The sequence below is a fragment of the Etheostoma cragini genome, chromosome 10 (assembly GCF_013103735.1).
Source record: "Etheostoma cragini isolate CJK2018 chromosome 10, CSU_Ecrag_1.0, whole genome shotgun sequence".
NCBI lineage: Eukaryota > Metazoa > Chordata > Actinopteri > Perciformes > Percidae > Etheostoma > Etheostoma cragini.
The window spans coordinates 21,091,082-21,109,728 of NC_048416.1; the positions used below are offsets into that span (position 1 = coordinate 21,091,082).

At 39.1% G+C, this 18,647-nt stretch overlaps 1 protein-coding gene across 4 annotated transcripts in view; it reads right to left on the minus strand.

Moving 5' to 3' along the window:
- Positions 1-16,115, minus strand: part of wu:fb13g09 (multidrug resistance-associated protein 5) — a 38,973-nt gene extending 22,858 nt beyond the window's left edge. For 2 of the 4 annotated variants that reach the window (XM_034883740.1, XM_034883738.1), the window contains exons 1-3: positions 5,354-5,707; positions 2,990-3,175; positions 1,920-2,075 (exon numbers count right to left, since the gene is read on the minus strand). In XM_034883740.1, the coding sequence (XP_034739631.1) occupies positions 1,920-2,075; positions 2,990-3,168 (335 nt within the window). In that variant the 5' untranslated portion in view covers positions 3,169-3,175; positions 5,354-5,707. Of the gene's footprint in view, positions 1-1,919; positions 2,076-2,989; positions 3,176-5,353; positions 5,709-14,771; positions 14,806-16,021 lie in introns of those variants that run through there. The other 2 variants (XM_034883739.1, XR_004658251.1) reach the window with 2 other exon arrangements.
- Between the last annotated feature and the right edge of the window lie 2,532 nt (positions 16,116-18,647).

The window sequence follows — 18,647 nt, forward strand, 5'->3', positions numbered from 1 at the left end:
GAGTCTTTATTGTTCATTAATAGAATTAGTGTATTATTACAAAGCATCTCTTAGGCTTTGGTTTGGCACGCACACTGTGACTTTTATCTCATGGTCAGCTCCAGCCTGGATCCAGTCAATGGCCGCTAATAAATGTGACAGGGAGACACAGTGCATCACAGGTAGAGGAATTTATGACATAGCCAATAAAGTCAGGCACTAACGCTCACTGTAATCTCAAATCCCTGGTATTCTTAGCAGACACTCATGCCAGCACAACGTTTCTGTATTGGTAAAGAAATTCTGGATGTTCATCAATTAAGTGCACAGACTGAGCAACCATACCCAATCCATGATAGTGGTTACATGGCAGGGAATCACATTTAACTAGAATGCAACTTCGAACTTGCTCTCTTGCGCAGGGAAAGCAATGGTTTCTCAATATTTCCTCAAAAAAAGAAAAATAATCCCCGGGTGAAAGCAAAGCAGTGTAATGCAGATCAGTTTACCTGAATATGCCCTAATACAAAAAGCTTAAAAACAAAAAACCTAAAACAAAAAACATGAAACAAAAACATTAAATGTATCTTACTTTGTATCATAATGTGTAAACATGACAAAACATAACTATTTAATTTAAAGGACTATAGCACCATTTTTACTTTGGGCAGGGTAGGTAATTTCCAATATACAGTACACTTGTTTATATATTGTTTGAAATAGTCTTTACACCCCGACAGCAGTACATAACTTAAGGGCCCTAAAAAAAAAGCTAAAAACATCTGTCATCTGTAGCTCCAATAGTCCTAAAAACACCCACCAATCACTGCCTCGAGGTCCGCTTGGAAAGAACCAATGAAATGCCTCCTTGCTCCACTGCACCTACCCTACCCTTCCTGTGTACTGAGCCTGAGCTCAATGTTAACAGTAGTCTTGTTTGCTTTAAACATGATGATGATCGATTAGTAATTAAATTATTTGCAAATTAGTACTGTGAATGCACCTCTCACTTACAAAATCAACTAAAGCAGATTCAACGGCTAATCCTGAGACACTGTCTTGTGGATTTATACACATATAATATAGATGCCATGTGCAGTCCGCTATTTGCAATATTCTATACCTATCTATATCTTTTTTTATTTTCAAAAAAGTCCTCTACGTTAGTCGATCTCTCAGCTCTTTTTGCCTTCCCCAGCCTGTCTGGGGCTATAAAATGTGTCACAAATATATACTTAGATTTATGTTTTAGAAGACAGTAATATCCTAAACTAGCTGTAGTAGTAATAGTACATTTGTTTAAGATTATTTTTAGTTGCTGAGTTGGTGTCGTAGCGTTATTTATGTTAGCAGTACACTGTAAATGGGATTGACTAGAAAAAAACTACGGAAAGAACATGTCCCTTAGTGCAATGGTGTTGTTCATTAGTGTGTGTTTGGGACATCAATGGAAGCCTACGGCACCGAGGAATACACTGTATCAGGCTTTAGATAGCTATACAATACTTTTTAATTAATTAATTGTGTGGGTTTGGTCTTTACATGGAATTTGATTATTGAGTAAGTATCGCTAGACTTTTCCTTTAAAGAGGAGCAATATACTGAATTATCTTTTACCAGTCTACACATAATCACTTGTTGGTTTATGATGTTGATGTAGAGGATCTTTCCCCAACAAATTTCCAACAGTGTGTAACAAAGCACTGCTTTTCTGCCACTGCCTTTTTCCTGCTCGAAATTATGTATCTGCTTGGATCAGAAATTTGACAATCCGCATATAACAGATAACCACAACTAACCACAAATGACCTCACCTTTAATCAAACCCTTTTCACGTAATGTCTCTCCCCAATACTGGGTTTCAGCATCAAACAGAATGTTTCTAAACACTGCGGGGCACTTTCATCAGCCACACATCAGCAGTGCCATAGTTACTTCACCTTTGACAGTTGATCTCAGAAGCTTCATGGCAAGACAGTCCCCACACATCATCTATAGACAAGCTGGATGCCTTGAAGGCCTTCAGTGCCAATGGGGAGAGCCAGTGCAGAGTCATAAATGAGAAGAGGCCGGCGTTATCGACTGGGTGCTGGTGCCTGGAATAGAGGAGAAGATGTGGAAATGGGTGAGATGTCTAAACGAGCAGGCATACACAGAGGTGCTATGTTGGGGGAGCCGGCCCACATGTGCCACTGAGAAAGAAGAGGTGCTTTTGCTCCACAGAGTCATTGAAAGGTGAATCATGCCAGCAGTGTTTGAACAGTAATTTGCATGCTCTTCACAGAAATCTGAGAGAGCAGCGAAAAGAAAAAAAAGGTCAGAGGCGGTTTATCAGTCGGCATATGTTTAAGCATGGTGCTGTCTAATGCTGGGGGGATGGGTTCCTATCCCTTATCATGGCCTCCTGCTACTCCTTAACTCAGCACATGAAGCAAATGTGACCTTTTGTGTCTATGTCTTTAAATGGGTATCTGTCAATGTGCCAGCCTAAAACCGCCTGCCTTTATCTGGCCCAATGTCAGAGAGTTGCCAAATGAACTTTAACATACTTTTTTATCATGTATAAAGCAAGAAACAGAATTCTAACAGGTAATATTCAGAAGTTCTTTTTTGATAGATAGGGGGGTTATAATGTAAGGGATAAGTTTAATTTCAAGGTTTTAGCGGTTTGCAAACTATAAAAAGTCAGTGCATTACAGCCACTGGTATGAAATTGTGGAATGGTCTACGCAAAGAACTAAAGCAATGTTTAAACATAATCCAGTTCATAAAACGGTACAAAGCAACAACTTTGAAAAGATATAGGAAAGAAGGAGGGCTTTAACAATTACAATGTGTTTATTAAGGTCTGTGTATGGTTTTATGTGTGTGTGTGTGTGTGTATATATATTTTACAATAGATACATGTGATAAATAAATATAAATAAGATATAAATACATTTCTTTGATGTTTTGTTTGGTTTATTTGTGATAGTATGTCAAAAATAAACTTCTTCATTCATTTATTTACTTATGTGTCATCCTGAAGGGCTTTAAAAGCTGCAGGCTTTTCCGGTAGCGGCCTCGACTCTTTGGCCCCCTCTCCACTGATGCCTCTGCTTCCTCATCCACTAGCTCTGGTAGTGGTTGCGGGGAGGACAGCGGCAGGCCCTCCACCCGCCCCGCAGCTTCTAGTGCATCAGAGAACATGGCGGATCTTATGGAGAGAGAACAGTTAAATTACATTAAGCACAAATACATTTTAAACGTGTAAAAATTGCCTGCAAATATACAGTATGATTATAGATAATCTACACATTTTCAATATTTTTTTATAATTAAAAATGATGAAAACAAGCTTGTTATTGGCTTCCGAAGATCAGAGATTTGATTACATTTGAATACCATGGAGATCTGATTGGACATAATCACTGAAACTAACAATTACTTTCATTATTGATAAATCTGCTGATTATCTTCTTGATTAATTAATTAAGAATTTGGGCTGTAAATTGTCAGAAGGTACCGAAAAACACCATGACCATTTCCAAGGGGCTCAAAATGATGTTTCAAAACTGCTTGTTGTGTCCAACAAACAGTCCAAAATCCAAATATATAAATTGCACTACCTAAAAAGAAAAGCAGACCAATTCATTTTTGCCAGTTTCTCCATGAAAAATAAAATGATTCTTCTGTAATTAGAATCATTGTAGAAATGACAAAACCGATTATTTGTTTAAGTGCTCTAAAAAACATTAAACATTGTCACACAGTTGCAACTATCTGATCTGCTGCATTGGTGAAACAGTCGGCTACAGTTTAATTTTTATGAAATGCTTCAATGCAAATGAAACACAGTAATCAGCCTGTTCACTCCCTCAACCCAGAGAAGTATTAGAGAAGAGCAGTGTTTTGCTGAATCACCCTGTGAGACACAGATAGACTTGTGAAAATCAACATGTTCAGACGTCAGGCATATTTCTGGCATTCAACTTAAGTGCTTATCTATTTAAAGACAGCCTGCCAGCAGCCCCAGGAGCTTGGGAGCAGACATCTGAGCTGCCAGTGTGTCCGTACACGGTCACTGATCCCTTCTATGGCAAAGCCCCGCGCAACAAGGTCAGCCAGGCTGTGTGGGCTGCAGACTGACTGCCTAGAGAATGTGGTCAATGACGATATTTAATACAGATAGCCCAGTAGGGGCACAGAGTCACGAAACATAAAACTGATACAATAAGTTTTACTGAGAAATACACTGCAACAAATAGTCACTGTATATGTAAAAGTGTGATGGGAACCAAACACTGGTGTTGAGAAAGAGCATGAAAAGATGTTTTTTGGTTCCTTCTTGAGCCCTCAATGCCTATGTCACGTGAAGTTTGTCATATGGGTGTGAACGTTTCAGAGCGTTGTCATTTTTGCTTGGAAGGTTTGAACCAGTCAGTAAATATTTGTTGAATCAGTCCAAACCTGTCCAGCAAGTTCTTTCCTTTATATAACCTTATTCTTTAAATAGTAGCCTATCATTGTACTCAATCTCGCACTGCCAGACCTACCTCCACAGCACTAACCACATAAGTTCTTGTTGGCTATGAGGTCAATGCATGTGATTTTCCCCCAACTAAATTGATATTGTGTGTAAAAAAAAATTGGACTTATCCACTCAAAATTTGCTTGTATGCATCTGCCTGCTCATACATTTTCTCATAAATAACCTCACCTTCAGACAAATCCTTTTCTTGTAATGTCTCACCTTGACACTTTTTTTTTTTTAGATTAGATTAGATTAGATTCAACCTTATTGTCATTGTGCAGAGTACAAGTAGCCAACAAAGACTAAATTAAATAGAGTATTCTGAACACTGCAGGTGACTTTCATCAGTCAAAAAGTGGCATAATATCCACAGATAATTGTGTGTATACGAACGGATACAGGACAAATACATGGGGAAACTAAACTAGAATTTAGGACAGATAAAACTAATAAGTACAGTTATGGTGCACACACTAGCAAGGGTAAATGCAAGTAGACTCAAAGATACAGATTCTTTGTTTCCCCGACATTGTTTCCAAATATTCAAGATAAAAGATAACCAACATTGCCTCTGTCAGCAGACTCGTTTTGAAAAGGTCATAGAACATACAGTAAGACATTTCCTAATTTATTCCCATCATTTTTGTCTTATGCTTCAAACTTGTGTACAACTTTTCGCCAACGTTTTTAAACTATTCTAGCTAGAAATATTCTGCAATTGGCTGGTTAGTTTACTTCATCAATATCACTTTCAGTTTGTCTTATCATCTTGACAATAAATCTACTACAATAACTATCAGAAACAAATAAGTTGTAGTGCTGTAGTACAAGGGTAGACGTTCTCATTCACAACACACTTACATTCAAGTCGGCCTGGTGTGTAGCAGTACAGAGCTCTGATCTGGTGTTTATGAGCAGGAAATGTAGATGGAGATGCAGTTGACCATGTTCTCTTTTGTCAGTTTTGTCATTAAACCTTAACTTATTTTCCACAACCACACAGACGCATCACCTCCAGCAGCGGAGCGGGGTTCAACTGAAAACATCGTTTGGAAACATGGTAGATGACGGCTCACGTGTATACAGTACGTGCAGGTTCCTCCCAGCAGTGTCTGAGGCTTTGCCGTCACACGGAACCCTACAGGGTGAGGAATTCCTGACATCACTTGAGTGGCTCCGCCAACCGGTGACGGTGCTGAATAGTAGCCGTAGTAACGGGATCAACGGGGAGGTAGTACACCCTCGAGGGATGGGCGGGTCCACGGCTCGCACTGTAATCTGATTGGCCCACCCTCTTTGTAAACACGTAAAAGGTGACTGGTGTCTTTACTGATGTGGGAGAATACAATATCAGATTAGAGCATTTACATGAGGAGGAAATAACTGTGTAGCTTTCAGCACACGGAAGTTTCAATAAATAGTTTACCCCCCTCCTCCGCCAGAGATTTATTTTTGCTAGTGCTATGGGGTTGCTCGACGTTTCGGTGAGGGTGCTCTGAAATTTAGTTTCCCCTGACGCACGTAGCCTACACACTGGCGCGCAGATTAGCTCCCACCTCCGCAGAGCTTTACTTAGCGAGCAAACGAGAGGGAGAGAGAGATTTATGTTTGCATGCACTAAAGTTGCCGATTCAACAGCACCATAAAACTCTGATGAGACCACCGAACATGTACAGCATACAGCAGACAAGCCGGGTTTACACAATAATTACTGCAGCTACAGTAGCCTAGACAGTATTTGCAGAAGAGTAAGCAGCAGGCCAAATAATCACACAGCCAACTACACAAATTTAAACACACACACAAACATACACACATGCGTCCTCAAACAGTATTCACACTTGCACACATGGTCTAACGTCATTCCCAGCAATGGGACGTAACGTCACACGTCCTAGCAGCAATCACGGCCACGGTCAGCTCCCCCACTAACACAGAACGTTTAGGGAACGTGAGTTTTTGGTTCTCTAAAGGTTAGGAGGAAGATGATCCTCTTCCTCTGGCTGGTTGGCGACAGATTCATATCTGTGTCTCATTTACAGGTTTTTTGATAAACACGTTGACGTTTAGGTAGTAAAAAAACGACCCATTACTTACGTTACACTACCAAATATTTCACTACTCCTCTGTGTAAATATGTGTCTGCAGAAATAAGGTCAAAAATGAATGTGTGCTGCACCCATTGGCCGAATGGTATCACCTGTGTTTGCTCAACGTTTTTGTTCAGAAAATAATTGCTTTGTTTTCTTAATGTGTTTTTTTAGCTATAAATTAACACATTGATGACATTTTTTTTTACACCACAACAATTTCTTAGGGGTGCTAGGGGAATCCTAGGGGTAGCTAGAGCAACCCCAAGCACCTCCCTGGCACTGCCTAAGCTATGACAGAACTCTGGGTTCTTTACTAATCATGATATATGCCCAACACATTCTGAAAATCATAATTAATCGCGGTCATCAACAATAAGCAATTTAATATAATAATATACTAATATACTGCACTTAAAATGGCAGCAGGGGGGTGACATCACCCCCCAACAATTGTATGTAGATCTAAAGGGTGTAAAAACAAGTTAAACGTGTTAAATCCGGGGTTTTCAAACTATGAGACAGTGGGCCTCCCCTCAGACAAAGCTTTAGAAAATGGGTAACATTGTCTTACAGGGGAACATACCCATGGACCTCCCCCCAGGGGGGCTTGTGCCCTAGTGCAGTTCTAGATCTCGTGAAGCCCCTGGGGCAGTGTCAAAGATATAAACATTACTTGTTTTGAATGTATTTACATTTCTGAGCTGAAAATGTCACCAGATTTTATTAGCTTTGCGTTCTGGCTGTACAGAGCTCTCTGTTGATTTGTGTTTGTTGCTGCGTGCAAGATGGAATATAATGTAAACAGACAGCTACAGTTTAAGTTAGCTGCCTTGAGCTCGAGCACCCTCAGACACTACTGAGCATCCACGTATGCCAGACCGCCAGTAGGCATTCATTTAAAATTAAACATTGCAGTTGGTGCTAAGTGGAGCGTGATCATGGTCACATGTCAGGTAAACTTCTCATCTCCAATCCTATTTGTATTTGTGAGAAGTGGCGCTGTCCTAAGAGTGAAAGATTCTTTCAAGTTAGGTGTGTGTGTTTGCGTTGGCCACTGTCCATTTCCTAAGGGTCTGAAATGCCTTTTTTTTGACTAGCTTACTTTTTCCCACGGAGGAAAACATAAATTGGCGGTGATTGGAAATTGTGCAAACAACAGCCTTTCAAGTCATTTGAGACGGAAGAAGTGGTAGCATGCAAGCTCCCAAACTGATGCTCGTCTGTAAAATAGAGTTTTGGATCATGTTCAGCTTTGGCAGCTTCCCTATATGCTAAAACATACATGTACAATGACTGAGGAAGCCTAGTGACTAGTCAATAGCAACCAGTTAATGTGTTGAATTAGTAATTACCCAGTGTGCTTTGTTGAATGGTCTCAATGTTTTATTGTTTTATTTCATGTGAATTAGTTTACTAGAGGAGTAACTTGAAGTAATGCAGTAATGTAGGAAGTGTGCATTTAGTTTCCATGCTTATTGTGTTTCCACAACAATGTTGTGGGTAAATCTATTGAAATGGTCACCATAATGGCGTAGTGTGATGTGTAAGAGGAGAACGCAGAGGTTAAATCCAGTATGTCACAGTTGGTAAAAAACAATGGCAATCTACACATCTTTGCCAAGCACAAACCAGAACAGAAAGCATCAATACATTTTTGGTGTGGGTAGGTTTGCACAATTAATCAAGTTTTAATCACAATAACGGTTTTGGCTTCCCACGATCAAATTTGCGTGATCGAGGGAATGCGTCATTTCATAGATCGCTCCGGGTTTTGTTTTGCAAAGCCAATCTACCGTTCCGTAAACCACTCTCTGATCATGTGCCAGTCAGAGTTGTTCCCTGCATCGTGCAGCTTAGTTTCTAGATGTAGACAGTCACAGAGGACAGAGTAACGTGAGGAAAATTTAACAGATAGCAGTCGGTTATACGTCAGTTTCAAGGTTTACCAGTTTACTGGTAAATGCAACATTTTGTCTTGTCTGTGTTGTTTTTAAGACAATAGCAGCCGGTCCACATTTCTGACATTTGTCAACAGTTTTAATTGTTATTAAAACAGCTTTATATTATTAAGCATACCTGGAGGCAAACCTGTATATGTACCAGTGTTTCTGCTGGGAACTCTGCTATTGCGGTCGCCATGGCAAAAACACAGAAGAAGTTATGGAATGCAACTAGCTTCAGTTGGTAGAGTAACAGCGCGTGAGACGGAGCCTGCTGGACCTGCGAGAGATGTGACCCATGGCCAGAATATCATAGTTCATAAAAAATGCAGCGCAGTGACAATACAGACATTTCATACACACAACATGTGTAACTCCGCTGACCCGCCATTCGACCCGTGCTGGACTCATTCATAATAAGTCAGCCGTCTCTCTGTGAGTAGCTTCCATCGCACTCCCTCTCTCTCCCTAGCTCTTATAATCACTTATTGTTGAAAACAAGTGAAGGAGCTTTCTCAGAGATACATGGAAAAAAAATCCTACGCTATTTATTTCAGAAATGAACAAAAATATAAGGAAACAATGAAGAGGGGCTTCAGAAATTGTGATTGCCTGGAATTATCAAGCTGTGCCGCTGGTGGTAATACAAATGCTGTCAATGGCTAGCAGAGTTTTAGCATTCTAATCATGCTTTGTTATCTCTGTTGACAGAGGCATAGAGGAGTTAGGCTGAAAAATCTGCCAAATAAGTAGTAAACCCTCTCTACAGTTACTTGAGGTTGTCCTAATGTAAATGATAAAGACCTTAAGCACAGCGTGCCATACATAAAAACAGCTTGACTGAGACCTCCTAATGGGTCAAAGTCAAGCAATGGCTTTTATAAACCTGTGCCATGCACAACACAACAGCATTACACACAAAGCTAATCCATCTCTCCATCCATCCATCTTCAACTGCTTATCCGGTACTGGGTTGCGGCGGCAGCAGCTACAGCAGGGGACCCCAAACTTCTCCTTCCCAAGCCACATCCAACAGCTCCGACTGGGGGATCCCGAGGCGATCCCAGGCCAGGTTGGAGATATAGTCTCAAAAGGCATCCTTACCAGATGCGCGAACCACCTCAACTGTCTCTTTTCAACGCAAAGGAGGAGCGGCTCCACTCCGAGCGGCTCCACTCCGAGCTCCTCTTGGATGACTGAGCTTCTCACGCTATCTCTACGGGAGACGCCAGCCACCTTCCTGACGAAACCCATTTTGGCCGCTTGTACCCTAGCTAATCCAAAAATCCAAAACAATAGCTAATCCAAAACAATAATATAGCTCTAATTTAGCAGTAGACAAAAATGCATCCAGCTTAGTACACTGCCCACAAGTAAAATAAGGCTTGTTTACACATTGAGCAATTCCCCATTATTGGAAAAAGAATTGTGATATGGGCTTTTGTCAGCTGCAAACTGAGTCCCTGTAAGATAGGTCTGCAACAAATGATGTTACCGACACAATTGCAGGGGTGTTTTTATTCTCTGACTGTTATTAGAATCTTTAGCAAAATGCTTGCATTGTGATTCATGAACAAGCCCAATTATCATAAATGTTATGCCCCAAAGGTTGGTACCACAAAAACAGTACAGCCATCCTGAAAAATACATATTAAGTGCAGCAGCAGTGAACAAATGAAGGAGCACAGAGCACTCAGTTTGACGTCCACATTGTGGGATTTGGGTGAAAGTCCTCCCTGAGGCTCCCATGCCAAACGTTACAATCTGCCTAGATTCCCTATTTCCCAGTACAATTAATGTAAAAAAATAAAACAATCCCATAGATTCTTTGGATCACAGCATGCCCCATATATTCAAATATACAGACACAACTATGCTATAGTCCGATGTATAGGAGTGGATATGTGATAAAGCTGTATAAAATGAATTTGTTCTCAGTGAAGTATTTTCTTCAACTAATGCAGAGCCTCCTTATGGTGCCTTTCTGGCCTCACTCCAGCTAACCTCCATGCATCAAGGGAGACCTACTTCTAAAGTTACACAGACCTATGAAAATATATTAAATGATTATAAGAATACAAGAGCATTTGAAATGGTTATCTGATATTGCATAACAAAAATCCACCCATCACTTTCTATGCAGAATATAGCCTGTACTGTGAAATCGTAGAATTTGATGTTTAAATATAGATTTGAGCCTGTGATCAGCTACATATCACATCAAGACCAATATGAGAGTTCTGAATGTTTTAATATGTGAAAATAGAATACATCAGACTGAAACACTATATTCTGTTCACCATGTCTTTGTTTTATAGCAAATAATCTTTGGGGAAAACTTTAAATACATTTCATAAATATCCCCTTGACTAGATTTTAGACAAACACAAGAAAGAATGTTTGATTAAAATGTAAGTGTCAAGAATTACGGGCCAAAATAGGAGTTTGTAGTAATGGTGGGGCAACACAGATTGTTTAATTTACACAAAGTGTGTGCATATAAAAGTCAAATGGGTCTTCCATCAATACTAGTCTGATGATGGCACTAGAGGATTTTGTTGCAAGTGTGCTAAAAGTTACAGTGGTGACTTGTTTATCCCTTGAGCAGTTTTAAAGATAATTGGGCAAAACAATGCAGAGAGGCAGACTCGCTTCATTCTTTCTCCCTCTTGAGTGCCAAATTACTTTCAATTGGATAACCAACATATGCTTCATATCTGGGATGATTGATTCCACTTTGTCTGAAAGCAAAGCAACAATTAAAAACAAATAAAAATTATGGTCACGTTTAATTGCCAAAAGCTTAGGAAAGTGTGAAAGTTACAGGTCAAAGTGTGGATCAATGGTGGTGCTAATTTCTTGAAACAAAGAACTCACTGTGTGTGCATGTGCACACAGGATAAGAATACTGTCCCACCTCTGCAGAGGGTGAATTACATTTACCCATGTGTATGCCCCAACTTCAAATAATGAACAAACAGCTGAAACTCTGATTCAAATCAACAGCTGGTAGTTTAGTTTAGATTTCCTGCTGTTTAACATCACTGTCGCAGCTAATAACCCTTCTTCGGGATGTGCAACGTCCATGGTGGACAACATAATTAAATGTCACGGCAGTGTGTGCATGTTTGCAATTCAGGAGTACATCTAGCTGTGTTTAATCATATGTGATATGCATTATATTAAACTGAATGGTACATGTGGAAAATCTGTTTGCCATGCACACACCTGCTGAGGTTGTGTCTCTACTTCAGCCCTAATAAAACCATAATTTAAAGAAAACTCTTATCAATATGATAATGCATGCTGCTTGGTACAGGCTTTTGTTTAAACAGGTTTACTCCATCATGTATTAATAGGACTTCAAGGTTTGATAAGAGTGACAAGGCTAATTAAGTTATATTCAGCCGTTCCTGCATAGGTGCTGTGCTGTCAGCAAATATAAAGTGAATTTCAACAGTTTTTAGACTCTGCCTCTACTTTTCTTGCAGTATCTGTACTCTCTATGACTTAATACAGTGATGCAATCTTGATGGCGGTCTTCTCTGCACCGCTGACAGCCAGAAAAAAAAATGCAATATGTGAAATAGTGAAGAAAATCATCCAAAGGGTCTCACTTTACTGAGCTGGGAAATATGCTGGACTTCTGCAATCAATGCTCTAAATCTGGACTTTGCTATCAACCTCCTGGGACATTTATGATAACTGCCAAGCCACAGTTCAGTCTGGAGCACACAGTTTGGTCACACAACTTCTTTTTTTCTATCAGTATTACATGAAATGTAGTAGTGATTACTGCTCAAAGTCGTCTATAAATATATTAAAAAAAATATTGAGTTTCTGCCCTCATAAAATCCTGCATTAACTTTTCAAATAATTAGCCTATTCCCAGGAAACGTTAAGTATAAATTTAGTAAGAAATTCAACCTGCATTGGCAGACCATATGTGGTAGTTACTTGTGTGGAGAAGGCAGGTAATATATGATTTGTTTCTTCTTCCTGCTTCTTTTAGATCATGGAATGATTTTTTTGTCTCTCTGATCTGAGAGACAAAAAAAGCTTTACATTTACCATTGATGTTGTAGATGGCTGGCTGGGAAAGGTTCACTGGAAATATCTCCAGACGACACTACCTACATTTGACTAGTTAGTCACAGGAGCAATACAGGAAAAATATATGCAAGGTACATTGCCAATAGTTGTTTTTATACAGTATTTCAAACTGTTCTTTGCCAATGTCTTCTCATTTGATAACACCTATGTTCCAGCAGATAAATGCAGAGCCCAGCTTGTTTGTTTCATCGCGGAGAGTTGTCAAATCCCATTAATATTCATAAATCAGTCATTAGCATTGCACATTGTAATTACTTGGCATTTATTAGTGCAGGTTTCTTGTTATTAACATAATGCAACTGAAGAGAGCAGTGCACATGTTTCAGGATTTGGGAATGCAAGGAAACTGACATAAAAACAGACTTCTCACATGGAGACACTTGCATTAATCATGCAGGAGGTCAAGTATCTGAATGTGTCACTTCACAATTCTAATAAATGTGATAGGGAGTACTGACTGAGGCACCCAGGGGAAAGCTCAACCAAATTAATTTTCTTGTTTATTATTATGTGTGGTGATGCTGTGTATTACATTTTAATGTAAGTTTTTTCTTTTTCTCTTTTCTGCATACTGAAAAGTTTAGTTGAATCACACCAATGGCTCTTTAAAGCTTTCCAATGACAGAAAAAACAACAACACATGAACACACCTAAGAGGAAATTGTATGTGTGGTTACTGAAGGATAAAGGTGCAGTGACATTGACTTTTTATTAGGGTGTTAATTAACCAATGCATTGTTTTGTTCGAACAGTCCAAAACCATTATTATCTCTGTCACAGAAAACCATCAAATATTCTCATTTGAAAAGCTAGAGGCAGTTTTAAACTATTAACCAGTGGGTGCCTGGGTAGCTCACCTGGTAGCACAGGCGCCCATGGAGGCTTAACCCTAGACACAGCGGTTTGACTTCGACCTGGGGCCCTTTCCTGCATGTCATTCCTCCTCTCTCCCCTTTCATGTCATCCTCTGTCAGCCTCTTTAAATAAAGGCCTAAAAATGCCGCAAAAAATAATCTTTCAAAACCAGTTATTAAAATGATTGGTGATTCATTTGGTCAATTGACAAATAAATAAATCCCTTCAGCACTCCTTCCAATGAGAAGTTTAGTAGTTTCTGAAGTTTGTTTTAGTCACACCTAATCTGAAAAAGTACTCTGAGCTGCCTGCCTCTTAAAAGAATGTGAGAAATCTACACATTTTGTTTCAATGTTTTTTGTGTTTTTATACTTGGTTTTTGAAATGCTGCTGCTTCTTTGGAGGAAATACAAAATCCCTGACAATAACTTGGGGGAACAGGGCTTATTAGTTCACAATCAATCAGGTTGGATAAGGGGTCAGGGGCTGTCACTGTTGATTTTGCTAAAATGTATCCCTGGGATCTTGATCGTGCCGTGCAGCAACATATCAAAAGCCATTAAGACTGATGCACTTTCAAAGACACTGACACACTCAACTATGTGGTTCATCCAGGGTAACTGCAGTTACAAATCCTCATGTTAGTATTGGCAGTAACCACTGTTAAATGATGGTGTCAGGGCTGTTGCGCTGATCTTCTCCCCCTGTGTTTCCCCTCCATTTTGTGTGTCTGTTTGTTTGTCCATTTGTGAGTGGCACCTTGTCCTGGACTTCTGGCTGAGTGACACACCTAAGGATCATTGCCAATCAACAAACAGGGCAGTCTTTTCCAACCAACCATCCAATCAAACACGAAGACAGGTTTTCTTATGTACGTCGCCAGATTATTCCTATCAAGTGGTAGAAAACCAAAGACATCTTTTGCACTTAGGAGTTAAAGGTCCTTTAAGTGATGTCATACGTTTTTTAGGCTACAACATTTTTTGTCACATACAGCAAACATCTCCTCACTATCTGCTAGCTATCTGTCCCTTGAACAAAAAAAACAAAAAAAAACAAAAAAAACAAAAAAAACAAAAAAAACGCGGTCTCTGTAGACAGCCCAGGCTTTGTAGCCTAAAAAACGCGTGATATCGCTTGGAGCACCTTTAAGTCTGTAAAATCTAGTTTATGCTTTTGTTAAAAGTGACAGCCGGTTCGTCTTTTTGTCATAGTACTCCAACTACTCCGTCTGAAACTGTGTGGACTGAAGTTCACCTTGTAAATAAAAAAACGTACCTTTATTCATCTGTCTGTGGTGATATGTAAACGCCTGTGAGGCCAACAACAATTTTTAGGTTAGTAAGAAAGCAATTTATAGGCACATATAAAGTGCTAAAGAAATCCCAACAAGGCCACAGAAAGATTCAGATTGCATCACAATTTAGATATAAACCTAAAAAAGCTCCCACTAGCTGTGTAAAAAAACTAAAAACAGATTTAGGATTGTAGTTGGACAGGATTTGTATGGTCCAAGTGGTTTAATGTATGAGAACACTGTTGCTAGGTGATGAACGATAAGAAGTGGGTTTCCTATTGTCTGATTTTCAAAAATAGTTAATGATTTAGTTTTTCTTTCTGCATTTTAGTGTGCTAGGTAGAAACAAGGAAAAGATAAGGCTTTGCTTAATTTTTTTTTAGCAGGCATAATGTTTAAAATGTTTCTCATGCTCACATTTGCTAATTAGCTACATCTAATAACAGGAAGGAACAATGTCATTTGTTTTGCAGGTATTTGGTCATAAACCAAAGCAGTATAAATGCTAAATCACAAGTCAGGGGATCGCCACCATTATTACAACTTAACCTGTTGTGTTGGGTACATGAATGTCAATGTATGAGTAATACGCTAGTGTTTAGGTACAATTAAAAGCTTTAATTTTTTATATTGAAATTATATTCCATATTTAGGCTATTATCATTATCTGCCCAATATCATCCTCGTTGACAGTGTTAAAAGAAAAGAAAAAAACAAACTTGTATGAGGTCTTAAGAACAGGTAAAAATAAAACACCATGGCATGGCTTCCATTTTGTAGGCTATTAACGCTACTTTGTCATCTGCAAGTTCCTTTATCATTTCAAGCGTTAATCCTAAAAATGTCATTCATCTAGAGCTAGCGTTATGTCCTGACGTGTCCCTCTGAACCAACAATGAGAACCTTCTGGTGGGTTGCTGGATAAAAGGTTAACAACGCTAACGTTACTCTTCTGTCAACCATAAATGTAGTCTATATACCACATTTTGTGCCAATTTATTAAATAAATATAATCTGAAAAGGTAATTTATATGAAGTTTTTGAAAACGGTAGTACGTTACAGTGACGGCAAAACCATTCAGAAAACCTCGGAGTTGTGAATACTAGCGTTAAGTAACGTTTCCTGTGGCTAGTAAAAACGGTAAACGAGCTCACTTGAATACAGAACACCAAAATTATCACCTTTTAAAAAGTGTTATTTCTAATAGCAAACAAACAGTTGCCTACTTACACGTCTAGCAGGTGCAGTTGAGCGGGCCGGGCTGCTTTCTTTTGGCGTTAACGAAGACGGCGACATCAACAAGACGACCCCTTTTTAAATGAGGTAGCCCAGGTCACCATGGCAACTTAATAATGCACTAATAACGTGATGGACAGCTTCACTTCAGATAACTTAACACTAAAACTACACTAATTGGGCCGATGATATCCTGGCATGGGAAAAAAGTGAGTAGTGATGGAAAGCATTATGTTTTGTAGCCTATGTCATGTAGCTAGCTAAACGGTGAACTCAAGTGTTCTCAATTCTTAGGGAGCCTACTTTTGTTTTAGGCCTACTTGAGTATTTTATTTGTTACTTTATACTTATACTACATTCCAGATACTACAAATAACTTTTTACTCCGCTACATTTATTTGACAGCAGAGTATTTACTTTGCAGATGAACATTTTAAATGCCTAAACACAATTATTGAAATATGGTGCAAGCAGAAACTCATTGATGGCATTAACATGTAACATTAAAAACTAATGACTGTAATGAAAATACAGTTGGAAATGACATGACATTTTGACTTGTAACAAAGTATTTTCACTTTTACTTAAGTAAAATAACGTATACGTTTTCGGTCGTTCACCACTGAACGAAACAATAACATGGTTATGATGCAGTTAGGATTAGTGAAATGAAGCTTCATCAGAGTTCAATTAGGCAGATTTTTCATGCTCTGCACTTTCCACATTTATGCATATGAATGAGCCCCATGCTGCCAACTTAATCAGCGCATTTTCACTGTTCACGTCAGCCTATCTGATTCCAATATGTCCTCTGTTAACCAATCATCTGGTGCTGTCAACAAAACTGTTCATGTCTGGGCTGCTTTCAGCTGTCATTTCAGGCTGCCCCCCCCCCCCCCCCGCCTCCAGCATTCATCAGATTCAGCCCCTCATTCTGATTCAGGGTCCAGCACCAGTGAACATTTTTAATATTCTGCTCCATGTCTCATCCACCCATCCAGCATTAAAGATCTAACTCCAGGAAGCGATTTCATTGGAAACCAAATTATCGTCAGATTGTCTTTTTCTATTCTGGCTTACTGTAAATAATCATTTAGACTCCCCCCACCTCTTTAGACAAATAGATTGTTTATGACGTCATACCAACGATAAGGTTTTCTCTCGCTGTAATGATAGGCCTGACCATTGGTATTACAACAAGCAAATTATTGTTAAACTTACACAGGATTTGATGATTTCTAACAAGTTTAGGTACAAGATAAGTAACTAAATTCTCTAATCTAATCTCATTAAACTCAATAACTGTGATAATTGTCCCGGATAATATAATTATAATATATTCTATTTTATCTCTAGCTGAGTTAGGCCATTGTGGACAATGCTCACAAGTCAATCATCATAACTGATTTAAAATAGCTTTGTTTTAATTGATTGCATCAATTTAACTGACTTGACTATGTGGCAAAAATGTACATTCTCACCTGTTTTTCCATCATTTTATAGTCATGTAGAATTACATTTGACGCAATAGAAAGTTTCTGTTAATTATTGCCCACTCCTATAATCTTGTGTACTTACTGGACACACACACACACACACACACACACACACACACACACCTGGTTTTCCTTCAGGCTCAAGTACACAGTGCTTATGTACACTACTAACCATAGATATAAAACATGACAAAACTTGTTTTATATCTATGCCACTAACCTAATTTGGCAGGCATCCCTCCAGGCATTCAGGTGTTTGCAGTTCAACAAATCCTACAATCAACACCACATGAGGAGGTTTTGCCAGCTCTTTGGTGCCCAGAACAATAAATACTTAAAATCAGTGTCCAAGGACAGAACTTTTATGCCAGAGAACATGTCAATGAACCTACCCCTTCTCATGCCTTAAAATAAACTTTTCTCAAATAAGTTTCCACTGTGCAGATAATTGCTGTCGGTGCAAAGCAATTCTTCTTTGGTAAAGGTCACTCGATTCATAACAGCATGAAGAGTGGCCATCGCTCATTAGGAGAGTTTCACTATCCTATCTAACCTGGCATGAGCTGCACTGTGCTGGCATTTCAGATCAAACACAGTGATCAAGCTCACTGGTTTCACCAACTAATGGGCCAGGAATATCACTGCTGGACCGATTGGCAGGGCGATCTTTGGCCAAGACATTTTCTTAGTGTGAACAGAACTGAACGTCAAAGATTTTTTATTAGAATCCAATGAATATATTTCCCAAAGTACAGTGAGATACTTTCACTCTGTCTCCTCTCTTTACCCTTTCTCTTCCCAGTAGGGTCAGTGTATTTAATGTGGCAGGGCCTCCTTAGAGGGTACAAATTCCTTATGGGCATGCACTGTTGTGCTTTCCTACTTTTTATGAAGAGCTATGTACAGCATTGGATGGAAAAGGAATGAGAGAGACAGAGACATTGAATTAAACAGTGACATGCACTGTGCGTCATACTCTACTGAAATCCACAGCTTAATATCCTGAGCCCGGACACCCCAGAGAGCAGTGTAAACCAATTATTCAAACACTTGCCATTCATTCAGGCAAAAAGTGCATGCAATTATTGAAGCATACCGAAATGCAGTAAACAAAAAAACATTGT